The sequence below is a fragment of the Scatophagus argus genome, chromosome 15, assembly GCF_020382885.2.
Source record: "Scatophagus argus isolate fScaArg1 chromosome 15, fScaArg1.pri, whole genome shotgun sequence".
In the NCBI taxonomy this organism is placed as follows: Eukaryota; Metazoa; Chordata; class Actinopteri; family Scatophagidae; genus Scatophagus; species Scatophagus argus.
The window spans coordinates 14,233,317-14,247,168 of NC_058507.1; the positions used below are offsets into that span (position 1 = coordinate 14,233,317).

At 41.2% G+C, this 13,852-nt stretch overlaps 1 protein-coding gene across 3 annotated transcripts in view; it reads right to left on the minus strand.

Moving 5' to 3' along the window:
- Positions 1 to 13,852, minus strand: part of LOC124071435 (pleckstrin homology domain-containing family G member 3) — a 37,359-nt gene that overhangs the window by 7,514 nt on the left and 15,993 nt on the right. The window contains exons 3-17 of one of the 3 annotated variants that reach the window (XM_046411958.1): positions 12,018 to 12,559; positions 9,213 to 9,313; positions 7,415 to 7,484; positions 7,273 to 7,319; positions 7,007 to 7,157; positions 6,520 to 6,651; positions 5,827 to 6,009; positions 5,537 to 5,629; positions 5,127 to 5,213; positions 5,017 to 5,047; positions 4,728 to 4,829; positions 3,769 to 3,801; positions 2,454 to 2,464; positions 1,820 to 2,092; positions 859 to 969 (exon numbers count right to left, since the gene is read on the minus strand). In XM_046411958.1, the coding sequence (XP_046267914.1) occupies positions 859 to 969; positions 1,820 to 2,092; positions 2,454 to 2,464; positions 3,769 to 3,801; positions 4,728 to 4,829; positions 5,017 to 5,047; positions 5,127 to 5,213; positions 5,537 to 5,629; positions 5,827 to 6,009; positions 6,520 to 6,651; positions 7,007 to 7,157; positions 7,273 to 7,319; positions 7,415 to 7,484; positions 9,213 to 9,313; positions 12,018 to 12,559 (1,967 nt within the window). Of the gene's footprint in view, positions 1 to 858; positions 970 to 1,732; positions 2,093 to 2,453; positions 2,465 to 3,768; positions 3,802 to 4,727; positions 4,830 to 5,016; positions 5,048 to 5,126; positions 5,214 to 5,536; positions 5,630 to 5,826; positions 6,010 to 6,519; positions 6,652 to 7,006; positions 7,158 to 7,272; positions 7,320 to 7,414; positions 7,485 to 9,212; positions 9,314 to 12,017; positions 12,560 to 13,852 lie in introns of all 3 variants that reach the window. The other 2 variants (XM_046411957.1, XM_046411959.1) reach the window with 2 other exon arrangements.

Sequence of the window (13,852 nt, forward strand, 5' to 3'; positions counted from 1 at the left end):
CCCCATTATCTTAATGGATCTTTTCAAAGTCTACTAGGCAGTTTAATGTATAGCATACACAGTTTATGATGCATGCCATTCATCTTTTGAGGCCTACTTGTGATTTTTGAACTGACCTATTTCTGTGTAAAATGAAAACTAAGGAAAAATCGTGATCGTAATTGTAGCGTTGCTGCTAACGACTCCTCATTGGCCCATTTTTGCCACCTTTTGCAAGTTAAATGGTGAATAGTGTTTCAAGAACATGGTTTGAACCGTGTTCATAGTACTGATGTCTCCCTAGTTGGCCATTAATCTAAATCTGTTTCCAAGTGGTGCCTGCTCTTACGGAGCAACTGAAATTGCAAAAAGTGCAGCTTGGAGCTGTGTGGTGGAGATAAGGTTAGAGAGAATAACAACCTAGACTCTCACAGGAGCTGTTTCGCAAAGTTGCCATGAGAATGAGGTAAGAACTGCACCTGGCTCTGAAATACACTGCTGCTTTTCTCAGTGGGAGTGCTGACCACTGAACAGCAGCTTGTATGTGCGCATGAGGCATATTAATTTCTGGGCACTATTACAGCTCTGGGCATGATTCAAATTGGCCTCAGGGAAAAGCTGTGCTCAGGGCAAAGGCCACCTATTAGATAGGAAATTTACTTGAATGTCTAATGTAGTATGGAAACAGTTTGTTTTCTTTCTCAGATAGAATTATAGCAAATGCACAGAAAATGTGTCATTTAAACTATATAATGGTTAGAAAACAGGCTTAACAATAAACTAAGTGATACTACGGCATGAGGACAGATGGGTATGACACATATGTGACCTCAGAGACGTGTGGAAATGAATGGATGTATTGAAGGCTATATTGAATACCTGTGTGGTGAGAGTTTCTTTCACAGCCACATCCAAGTGTTTTTCTTCCCGCCTCTGAGTTTCTACCTCCTCACTCATTTTCAGTTCAGCCAGATCTCTGTTCTGATCATCCTGAAAAAACAAAACACAGCATTAAAACTGAGGGTTTGTATTCTAAAGCAGGTCAGCCAACAATGGTCAAAAGAAAAATCTTACAATTCCAATGTTAATTCCAATGTTAATTCCAAGTTATAATTCACATTCAGAAACAATACTGGTATAAGCATTAACCTGAACAAAGACTTTTTAGTTATGAAAATTCAGAGCGGAAATATGATTAGGAAATATGATTATCAAAGAGCAAAGCTCTTGTTATTATAATGATAATTAACCTTTGAAGTCAAACAACATTTAACAGGGCACATTAAGTCACTGGTTCTAATGCAAATTCAGGCATGGTTTCAACAGCATGAGCTTCTACATCAATCACATCCCAAAAACACAAATGTCAAACACAGCACACTGTGGCTACCCAGACGAGGAAATCATACAATCAGGGAAACAAATGCATGCACATGGGGATGATCTTCAACTCCAAAAAGAAAACAATGCAAGCAAGCACATGCACCAAGTTTGACTTTTAAGTTTCACCCATACGTTTTAGAGTTCAACTCTGGGAGAAGCTCAGTCCATGCACTTCAATAGTATGATTTCAGACTGAGGCATTCAATGTGCACAGTGCGAAAAGTAGCAGATGTTAGTTGGTTCTGTTCATGAAAGAAAAAAAGAGGGAGAGGGACGAGAGCCAGCGTGGGAGAAAGAGCGGCAGAGAGTATGGGTAAGCCAGTGGAATAGAGCTGGAAATGGGAAACCTGTGGGTGGCAGAAACCCTCACCGTTGTGAAGTGAGTAGAAAGCAAAGCCCTGGCTTTATAGTGCCAGCAGGAGATGGCTGCCAGCACTGAGCTGGCAAAGTCGGCTACCTGGTCGTCTCCCATCAGTATGTCTTCCTTGTAACACTCCACCTCCTCCTCCTCCTCATCCAGCTCCAGCCCCCCCTCACTGGGTGAAGAGCCCACTTTCGGGTCACTGTCAGTAGGACTTAGCTGCACCAGAGAGTCCCTTCTGGGAATTAGATCCTTCACACATGGCCTCTCAGCCTGGGGCTCGCCTAGACTGGAGGTCAGCGTACTGACACTAGTGGCTGGCTGAAGGGAGCACCTCTCCCCCAGCAGTGCACCCTCACTGTCTGCATGCTGTAGCGTGAAGTCATAGACATGTGATTTGTTATTGCAAGGCCAGTGCTAGAGCCATGTTGTGATTGCAAGGCTGTAAAAGGGATGAATCATCATAAGGCTGCTTTAGCTTTGGGTGAGATATGATATTTAAAATCCGGGACAAGTAAAAGTGTGTTCTTTGAAGATTAGGTTTGCACTTTCTCATTTTTGGTTTGAATTATTTTTCAATTAGAATAGAAAAGTTGTAACTTCTGAGTCAAAACTGGGTAAACCATATCTCACCACTGCACACTGACCCAAAAAAACTGCCCTCATACAACAGAAAGAAAAAGCTTATCAAGGTTTAATAAAAGACTGCATTTGAATTTCAGAAGCTTACCTTCAAAACAGCTGCATGGGGAACAACGTTAAAGAGGGGGAGAAGAGATCAACAAATGAGAATGTCAGTAAGGCTGAAAAAAAGGCATGCTCAAGTCAAATATTACCTGACAAAATAACCTAAATACCACATACATCTCTTGTACAACTATGGTCAGGACACAAACCCTGCCTCCACAAGCAGACACTGAGTGAGGCAGTAGTTAGTCTGGCCCAGACTTAAGAGAGGCCCTGTTATTAGATAAATACCAATTAGAAACATCTTCCTCTGAGAGGCTCAAATTGGACATGATGCAATTAGCCAGGATATGATGACCTACTCCCTCACTGAGATGGGAAGGTTGACATGAAAATTGCTTCTTCATTACATTGGTTCAAAAAATTGATCTGGACTGGGAGCAAAGGAGATCTGGGGACAAGAATACAGAGGTTTCCTCTTTCATAATGGCCAATTAGAATAGATGAGAGCAGGAAGACGTGCAGATCTGACGGCAAGGCTGAATTTGACTATTGAAAAGGAGCTTGTGTATGACAAAGCCTTCGACCACTGTTGGCATATAATTAACCTCATCATGTCTTTTGATCTGTTTATCAAGTGTCTTTGAGGGAGAAAAAAAAGCACAAGTGCCATGGAGATGTAGACAGACACAAAATAACCTTGGTGCTATAGTGTTGTGTGGCTGCTGGGCCACTGTGCTCAGAACGTAAATCAAACTGTAAATGAGCCTTCCCTTTGGGCTCACAGTGGGTGAGAGAGCTCATCGCACTGCAACTATACAAGTACCATGGCTTATGAGTGTCATCCAAGTAAAATGTGTCAACATCCATAGCAACTCGTGATGAAGGAACATCTTCACTGGGGGGCTGACTGATTCATTCAAGTTTATAAAAAAACCCAATATCAATTCCAGGCTTAAATTTGCAAAATCCAGTTAGTCCCACCCAGAGAGTTTAAGTGCAAACTTCTGGTTTAAGCCCTGCCCATCCCAGATGCAGATAATGGTGTACACGCCCACCGTTAGTGTCCATGTCTTGTTCAGCACTGTGTCCTCTGGAAACACTATCTGTATTTCCAGAGCATTTCTGTATTTGGTTGTGTTGTGTGTATCTGCAGCATCTAAATGCTGTGTGTGTGTGTTGTCAAACTCATAAAAATGTTTTCTCAATTTGCTTGGGTTTTTTTTTATGTTTTGTTTTGTTTTTTTTGTAAGTTCTTTCTGAATTTGCAGTGTGTTGAGCTCTCTTGGTCACCAGATTAGCTGCAAAAGCATTACTGAACATATGATGATGTTAACAAAACCACATAATGTACCAACCTTTTGTGCTCCTTATGATTTGTTTTGCAGGCTCTAAAAAGACAGAGAATCGGAAAAGATGCAACTCACTGATCGTGTAAATAACAATTAATAATTAGTAATATTATTCTATAATATCAGATAAAAATAAACTTTTTAACGTTGTTAACATCCCATATGGTGTGTTTTATGTGTTACATGGCATATCATGAGCAGAAAAAGAGGCCAACACCATGGCTGAACATTTGCACCTTGCAACCTTGCAGTGATCAATTACTAGCATTTAACAAGGCAAAAATGATTTTCTAAATCAGTGGTTGCAAAAAGGAGAAATGGCAAGTCTTCATGCATTACCAAAGAAGAAATCATGGGTTTGCAGGAACCCTTTTCCACAGCAGTGTTTTGGAATATTTTACACAAAAACACATGGGTTTTACCACAAAACTTATACTGAAGCCAAATGGTGTTCCAGCTCTTTACCCGGGGGGGAACAGCAAGTATGAGCCAACATTCTGGTCAGTGTGCCAGATAATGTTAGCCAGGCTTAGCTTGGTTGAGTTACCAGTTACACGATGATTCATGTCAAATGCTGACAAGACATTTTATATGACTTGGGGGTGTTGACGGTTACCGCAAACATGACTCAAACTAATTTGTCAGATAGCTAAGCTGCTGAATTAGATGATGTTTGTGTATTTGATAAACAGAGCCAAAGCTGCAGGCAAGCGGTGGAAGGCAAGGTGGAGATGGAGGCTGGGACTATTTAGTTCTAGGCAAAGGTACAGAGTTACATCTGAGCCAATGTAGGCATACTGGGATTTTTTTCATGGAAAAAGCTGAATATGTAATATTATATTATAATATATATGTAATATGTAATTTAATGGACATAGATGAGCTTTTAAGGGTTTAATCAATGCCAGAAGAGGAACCTTGATATTACAGATACACAGTAAATGGATCATGTAGGGGTCTCTAACCTGATCTTCGTCTCCCATTTCGCCCTCCAAGATGGAAGCTGTCGGCATGGTAGGAATCTGCTTTCTTCAGCCTCTCAGGACTATAGTGGTACTTCCCTGGATCTGAACAGCAGGATGATCGGTCATTTTGTCACAATTACAAAAACAATTTAAAATAAATTAAACACCATTCCATATTTTCCACTGAAAATCGAGTACCCTCCTCTTTACTGAGCAGCGTCTTTGGTTGCTATGGAAACAGCTGGATTTGTCCTAGCACAACAAATGTTCCTCTATTTGTAACACTTACAGTTTGAATTGTCCAGGGTGACTTCTTTTGCCTTCAAAGAAAAAGACAATGTGTTTAAATACAATTCTTCAGAAGCTGAGGAAAAAGGAGTTAAGTACTCTGTTGCTTACCTTCTGTGGGACGATGGTGTTGTGGTTCTCAAGAATCAGCCTCTTAATGTGATGCGACCACAGACGCTTCTCTTCTACAGATTTGGCCTGAAACAACAGCACAGAGAGTCAATGACTTTAACAAAGACACACCAGGCAACTCACTCATATAGATTAAAGACATATTGAAGTGCAAAACAAAGGCTCTTATGTGTTTGAGGGAAAAAAGGTTTAGTTAACACAAAAAAATTAAAAGGAAAAAAAAAGTTTTCTTTAATTAGCTACCTAAATAATTACAAACAAAAAATTACATAAATAAGACTAACAGAAAGAATACCAGCATGAGCCTCATTAAAACATGGGGTTTTATAGTGTTTTATATAAAACGTTTATGTATAAAAAGGTTGACAGTCACTAGTGTTCACATTTACCTGTACTGTATGGGGTTGCTTGGGATGCTTGAAATGAATGACACTGAAGAGCAGGGGATCTTTGGCACTGTCAAGCAGCATTAGGGTGGAGCACTGCAACCACAATGAGCGTAGTGATATAGCTGAGCCTTCATCCCACTGAGCTGGATGCCTCATTTGATTTGCTACCTTATCAAAAACTGTTCTGTGTAATTTTACTGGAAATATTAGCTTATGAAATTATAAGTGTTCACCTACATTTACAAAAAAAATGAATTCACTGATCAATGAAAAAAATGTCAAAACCATACTGAGATGTGGATCTTGTAGACATAGTGTTCCCCTCTTTTCTTGGTAATGAGGAGCATCTTTTCGAAGAGGAAGAGTGTACGGGTGTTCTTCGCCCGCAGGACATGAAAGGTGCCCTCCAGCACCAGCTCTCCATAGGTGGTCAGGTCAGGACCCTTCCAGTTGATCAGAAGAGACTGTATCTCCTGCAGATGCATATGAAAGCATATACCCTCACAAACACACTCTCAGTCATGTTCCTTCAGCACGAAAGAAAATAAATGTCAGCCAAGTATCAGCTTTTATTTGCGATCAAACCTTATAATACACGTGTACAAAGAAAACCAGGAAGGGGAACCAGCCACTCTCAACTAAGGAAATCATTAAAAAGGTGTCAGCTTCATTTTAACACTGCTAGACTAGACTAGAAGGTTCAAGAATTCGCCTAGGAAAACATCTGCTTGGTGATTTGGAGCTTTAAAAATCTTATGCAAGAGATGGAATTAATGTAGGGTTAACTTGATGACAAAAGCTAATATATGGAAGAACAGTAGAAAAAGTTACAGGAGCACCGGACAAGTGATGTACATGAGAAAATAAGACGGTGTCAGAGAGGGGAGGGCAGTGTTCTCTGTTTGTAAATGTAACATGGTAATGTCAGAAATTCACCTTTTCGTAAAGGAAGCTGGTATACGTGTATGGTAGTTCTACCTCACCTGCACTCGAACAGCATGCTCGTGTTTCCTCTTCATATCATTGATGTACCAAGCAACTCCAGTCATGGTGTCTATGGCCTCCTGAATGACCTCATAGCCCTCCTCATCTGGGTCAAAGTGCTTTGCAATTTCCTTTAAAAGAGATCACAGTCAACTTACGGTCACCCCCACAGGGAATTGGTTCATTCCTTCCCCAAACAAACAAAGATGTGTGTCCAAATGAACCTATTTTGTTCTGCTGTTGTGACACGTGTTTAACCTCTAGGTCCTTAATAATCTATCAAATCTATGAACCAAAGAGAATAAAGTCACTTTGGTTAAACCTGTCACAGTGTCATAGAAAACACACTAGACATTGCTTCAGTATAATTCAAAATGCTGCTTGTCTGCTTGTCCATAACTGATAAATAACAGTACCACAGCCTGTAGGCTGCATCGTGAAGAAAAGCTGAGTGGGAACAAAATGAACACTGAGGACACTCTGTACCTGAAGCAGCAGGTGATATTTCAGGATCCGCTGGACTGGCTTTAGCAGATAGGAGCCCAAAGGGAGGGAGCGCTTCAAAGCAGCCTGCCGATCTCTGAAGAACTTGGCCAAAGTTTTACTCCTCATGCAATCGGTCAGTGCTGCCACGGAGCTGGAGGACAGTAGAGAAGTATGTTAATTACGTGACTCTCAAGGAAAATATTTACATACATACATACGCATCATTAACAAAAGTTTAATTCAAAAGAATACTTCTAGCTACTTACTTGGGGTAGTTGGTGCAGTACTGTGTGTATATTTCAAAGTATTCACTCTGAGGAAACACAGGTCAGACAAACACATCATTAGTGTTTACTTTCTTGAATTGATATCACTATAAATCAGTCTGAGGAGGACAGTTCATCTCACCTTATCTACAAAGCAGCGAGCGATGGCCACAGGGTCACTCTCACACATGTCTAAGGACTGCAGCAGTTCGCTGAATTTCAGAAGACAACAGGATGACAGGAAGTTATGTGTTAACAAACTTCCTAAACTAGTTCATTGGTTAGGAATATAAAAACAGCAGTTAACAGAAGGAAGGAATAATGATGAGTGGTGAAGTTCAACATAAAATACTTTCAGCCTTGACTAAGATGTGTCCTTTGTTAAAAAATATCACCACTAGAGGGCGGCACACACTATGGGGCTTGTTGCATGTTCAGACAGATCGTAAAAGAAAAGATGAATCCAGCTTGGAATTCTTCCACAGTCCCACCAAACACAAGCTTTATTCAGAGTTTTACAGTATTTTAATACTTTACGTGGTGTGACATCACCTCAATAAAATGTGTACAACTGAATGAGGAGACGTAAAGGAAGGGTGACTGTGGAAAAATACAAACAAATGCACGAAAGCTGTTCAGTTAACAGGTGCAGTGTAAATATCAAACACAATTCATCACACAGCATTCCATACCTTAGATCAAATGTGGCCTTACTGAAACTGACTACATGCTGATGGGTCAACATGTTTGTGGTACAATGAGAAAGTCTTGTTTTGAAATTTGTTTTGGACACACAGTCAATATTTGCTCATACTGCATGACTGCATTGTCAACAATATTTGAAGTTGGAAGGAGGTTAAGCATTACAAAGAAATACAAATTCCTGGATTAAAAAAGAGAGGTCCTTTATCAATGAACCAATTCATTTTCAAGTCAAATGTGAGTTAATGACCCAGACTTCTGACAAAGGAACAAAGGAACTGTTATCAAGACATCTATTTCACATACTGTACATACTGTGCAGTACTGCATATGTAGTAAATGGTCTGTCCTTGTCATGGTATGATCCCAGGTGAATATATTTATTTATTATATATATTTATTATATATTAGTATTGGGCTTTTGATTTTCTAAATTTCCCTAAAGAGACAAAAATAAAAAGCCACTAATCTCTCTTGCAACAAAACCAGGTTTTCCCTTGGCAGACTCCTGAAAATCAGCAAAACTATTTTGAAATATATAACCTGCGGCACCTGTTTGCAGACTGATACATCTATTTCTCCACCTCCACAAAATACACCTGGTGAGAATTTCATTAGAAGGTGAAAAGAATCAAATAATCCCCATTTGTGGCTCGGGGCTGTACTACAGCCTTGGCGTGAGCAGGGAGGCTCCTCACTGTGAGAAGAGAGAGGAATGTTAATGTGTGTTTTGGCAAGCAGCGTGGTCAGCAATGGGCACTCGCTGACATAAGATGATTAAATGTAAAGCTTGCTGCAGCAACATTTCCCTTGGCTTTGAGATATTTGTAAAAAGCATGTTTACTGTAGAGTGTGGCATTCCTTTTTTCCGTAGTGCATTCGCAGCACATTTAAAGTGAGGAGTCAGGAGTCATGCATTCTTTCTCAGTTGTCATTCTTCCATTATATGTTGTGTTACATGCATATGCATATGAATATATATATATATATATATATATATATACACACACACACACACACACACACATATATATATATATATATATATACGTAAAAAAAGGGCAGGAATTAATGTCTTTTCAGTGATTATCCTGACCTTTTTGTCTGTTTTCAGTAAAATGTATTTAATGACAAGTTAGATAAGGATTATAGTCATCCTTACAGCCATATTATAAACAACTATGTAAAATATCTATATCTATCTTCCCAGTGTGTTTGTCTTTGTGTTTGTTACTCACCTGTTGAACTCATAGATGTCCTCTATGTTTCCAAACAGCGCACACACTTGCTCTGGCCGTATGGGAAGGTTACTCATATCAATAATGTGAGCCAAGTAGTCCTGGAAATCAGCAAAGATGGGGATATACATAAAAGGTGGCCTTATAAATTAAATACATGCAGACACTTCTAAATTCTTACCAGCAGAGGGCGCATGTTTCTAGAAAAACAAATTTCTCAAGTTCAATTGCAAGACTACAGTGTAGATTAGGTCATCTAATGTGCATAAAAAGACTAATGGTGCATAAATAACCGTTGCAGCATGATTTCAAGGATTCTCTGTTTTAAAAAAGCAGGATCCTTCTAGTAATTCACACTTCACTCATGTGGTCTTTAAAGAATCCTTTTAAGGATTTGTTCCATTGACTAGAATCCAGCGTGACCATTTGGAAGAGGTTCTGTTGTATCCAGACCATAAACATCAGCACAGACTGTTCTCCTCCAAGGCCCTGGCTCCCCCTGGACCTCAGGAGTATTCAGAAGTACATAAAAATATCTACTAACACGGTGGCCAAATATGCCAACGTCTGGATAATTATTCCACTCGTTGGTCAATTACACACTCATGTGGGATACAAAATGCTCCCAACAAATAGAGGAGTAGGTTGACGAAGGAAAACATGCACACATGCAGCGACTATAAACAGAGCGTGTGTCCGGCGAACAGCTTGGACACACACCCAGCCTCCCAGACGAGTGCAAATACACACACAGGCACACATTTTGAAGGCTGCTGGGAAGCCCTTGTTAAAAGTAGAGTCATCACATCGCTCTACTGGATGAACTGCAGCCGGTCATGGATGGAGAATTCCAGTGCAGTGAGAGCAATGCTGAACTGCAGTCAGCTGGGCGTCACACAGTCTCCTACAGAATGCCTTGCCATGAGTGTTAAACATGTGACCTTCAGTATGTCGTGAGAGACTGCTTTATATGTATGTAGTGTCGTAGTTGATAATGCTATAAGCTTTGTTTTATTAAAGAATAAGCAGGGCTATTTTGTCCTATTATGGGTAAAATCAAAAATTCTTATGTCAAACAAGAATTATATGTATAATTATACGTAATATGTCAGAGCGAGTCTTTCAAAATCCTGTAAGCACAGACCGCATTCTTGTTTCAACTGTGTTGAGTGTGATTATTCTGGGTGTGTTCGGGCCAGGTGTTGGGGATGTATTTAGACATGCGAGACCAGCTGGGTCAAACAACTGTTCTTAAAACTTTATTTCATGGACAGGCAGTTGAAAAGATTTGAGAGAGTGAGTGAGAGACTAGATCTTAAGTGGACATAACATCAACAGCTGTTTGGAAGAAGGTTAAGCCAACATCAAGTGGAAGCTCTGGATTAGTTTGCTGAAGAATCAATGACAAAATGAAGTAAGAGTTTCACATATCTCTGTCAGACTAAAAGCTTGGTGTGAAATTAAAATGAGCTCTGTTGGATCATTTTGATGGAAGCCCTACTGTAATCATTAAAGGACAGAGGATACATCTGTACTTGACTGTGTTCCCACACTGTAGCCTACAGAAAAAAACCCCACTGGTTTCCTTTCATCTATGTTATTTCTCCTGTTGGTGCAAAGATGGAGGTGTTTGTGTTGGCTGGGAGACCCGATAGCTCAGGCTAGGCTGGAGCTCACTGCGGGGCCTGCACGACCAGAGCCGGACCAAGCTGGGCTGCTGCTCCTGTCAAGTGAAATAGTTAGATGTCCTGGAAGAGTTTGTCAGGAGCACGTTGTTACTCAAACTGCAACGAGGGCAGCACTCCCTCCCAAAGCAACTGCCAGACGCCGGCACAGTCGGAGACAAGGTAAGGAGAGGTGCTAGTTGGTTTACTGCCAGCCCATCTCAGAAATACCTCATGTGTTTATGACATTACCATCAGTGATGAGGGGATTGTTTGACAGAAGAACACTCCTGTTTCTATTCAAGAGCCAGGAAAGATTGAAGAGGCCAGAGAGGTTTCTTGGTCTGGAAGCTGTTTCCAGACTACAAAAGGTGGAAGATGTGATAACATGTAAGTGGTCTGTTGAGTGGTAAAGTCATCCCTGGCCCATTATTTCATTCTTCACATCTCTGAGATGAGATTTCGCCTATCTTTGACTAAGATCACAAATCCCAAGATTCTGGCCAAGAAAGATCTGCATTGTGTCCCAGTTTTGACTGTGTTTGAACTCCGGATAGCAGTCCATAATCCCAAGTGACAGGCTGTAAACTTTCACTGTATCGTAAATATACAGAATGGTTTATATACAACAATGTGACCATATCATAAACTGCTCCAAAGCCTTCATCTCTATGAACTGGAAATCTCTAAACAAAGCACACGATTGCCAAATGTTAGGTATGCATTTTTGTCAGTTGACCAATGTGTTTAGAAATCAAGAAGTCAGAATGGGCTCTGGTACTGAAAAGAAAATGAAAAATCCACTGGATGTTTTACAAGTACCACACTCAATTGAGGCCACAAACAGCTGCTTGGAACACAGTAGACATTATTTGCTCTCAACAACCATTGAATTCAGTTCCCCTACTTTGGCTCCTGGCTGGCCAAATTCAGTAAATCACCTCCAAAGAGTTCTGCAGACGTGAAGTCATGCCTTCATATTAATCCAAGTCAAACATGTGCTTTAAATACGCAGAATGCTGAAGATTTACTTTCCATAATATCACACAGTTGGCTCACAGTGAATACTTGGCTTAATGTGAAAAACTGAAACGGAAAATTCAGTTTGAGTACAGTCAGCATAACCCCGACATCCACTCACCTCCACAATACTGCGTAGGTCCTTGACGTACATGCGCTCTGTCTCAATGATCTCCATGACAACACGGTCCACATAGGTAAGCTTGGGGTTGGGCGCCATGGTGTCCGTAACGACAGGCGAGGCAGGGATGTGAGAAATTTCACCACTTGCCTTCCTGATGGAGGTGGTGTTGTTGTTGTTCCACTGGTTGCTGACCACCCTCGGCCCCAGTCGCTCCTGCCAGTGGCCTGTGGACCCTGTGAGGGTGGAACTCTGGTCCCCTGCCTGCTCTTCTGTGCCTTCAGTTGGGCTCAGCTCCAAGTCTATGTCCTCCTCACTCGGTATGGGTGGGGTGGTGGAGGAAGGAAGGGCAACGATGCTGCCAAAAAGGCTGTGACTGTCACGGGATGAACCAGAGGAGAGAGTGGACACCAGGCTCACTGGACGTTCACCCTCTCCGTCCAGTGGCTCCACACACAGCTGGCTGTAACAGTCTGGGCCCAAGTCAACATTTGCCTGGTCATGTTCGCTTGCAGAGAGGGGAGAGGACGACTGTGGAGATTCTGGGACAGGTGGAAAGAAGGTAGGTGTCAGGAATTGGATGGATAGAGGGAAACAGTGTGTTTAATGGCACACTTAGAAAGCCACAACACTTTGAGTGACCAAACTTATTAAGGCCACCTTGTGAGTTTTGCATTTCAAAAGAAACATTCTGGTTTGAGCATTAGTCTGAAACAACTGCTATTTCATGGGTTTCATTCCAGTTTTACATTTTATTGTAGGAAACACACCCTGCCTGCTCTTTTGTTGAAATGCAATTCATCATATTTGGATTACTGGCATTCACTCTGTAACCAGTCTGGTGGTTTCTGTGCCGGTGCGCTAAGGGTTAAAGTCTATTTGAGCTGAATGCACAGTGCATCAGGCATGTCAAACTGGTCCACAGGAGGGCCGGTGTGGCTGCAGGTTTTTGTGCCAACCAACCAAGAGCACACCGTTTGACCAATCAACTGTCTGAAGATGGAGATCAGTTGATTAAATGAGTCAAGTCTGGTGTGCTGATACTTGGTTGGAAAGAAAACCTGCAGCCACACCGGCCCTCCTGTGGACCAGTTTGACATGCCTGATCTACACATTCAAATTGTTTATTATTTTAGGTAATATGCATGTCATCTTAGATGGTACAGCATGCTAGGCAAGTAATATAATGCTGTCACAAACCAGATGCACTTTCAAATTGTCTTTAGTAGCGACTTCATGAATCTCGCCAAGAGAATAAATAACAGGAACACTCTGACTGCTTTAAAACACTTTCTCGGTACAACTTCAGATAAATATATCTCTGGCGACACTGCACAGACTAGTCTGCAGAAATCAATAAAAGACTTAAAAGCTCTGTGTTTCTACGCCCAGACTGAGACACAGGGGGGAGGTTTACAGTAAAAGGCCTCGCTCAAATCATTACTGACACGGCCTGAATTAAAACACTGCATATTCTGTGGAAAACCCAGCCATTTCCTCTTGTTCTCCTGACTGCTGAAGGCTAAACCTTGGAAAAACAGAGAGAGGGAACACTGATGAGAAGGGGAAAAAAAGGCAAGGGAAGGGGACTGGGAGTTTTGTTTATATGTCTTTATTGCACTACATCTGAATTTAAGAGAAACTGAATCCATATTCAGTTTCACATCCTTCCTGTCCAAATGGGGAATTTTCCTCACAAACGTTTCCTAAACATATGAAGTCATGGTGGTGTGAGAGTGAAGCACTAAGTGGCCACTGTGCAGCAAGCTCAATTTCCTGAAATGTTCGCAGGGCAAATGGGTCAAAATCGTTTTGCCCAGCTAAAGAAATGAAGA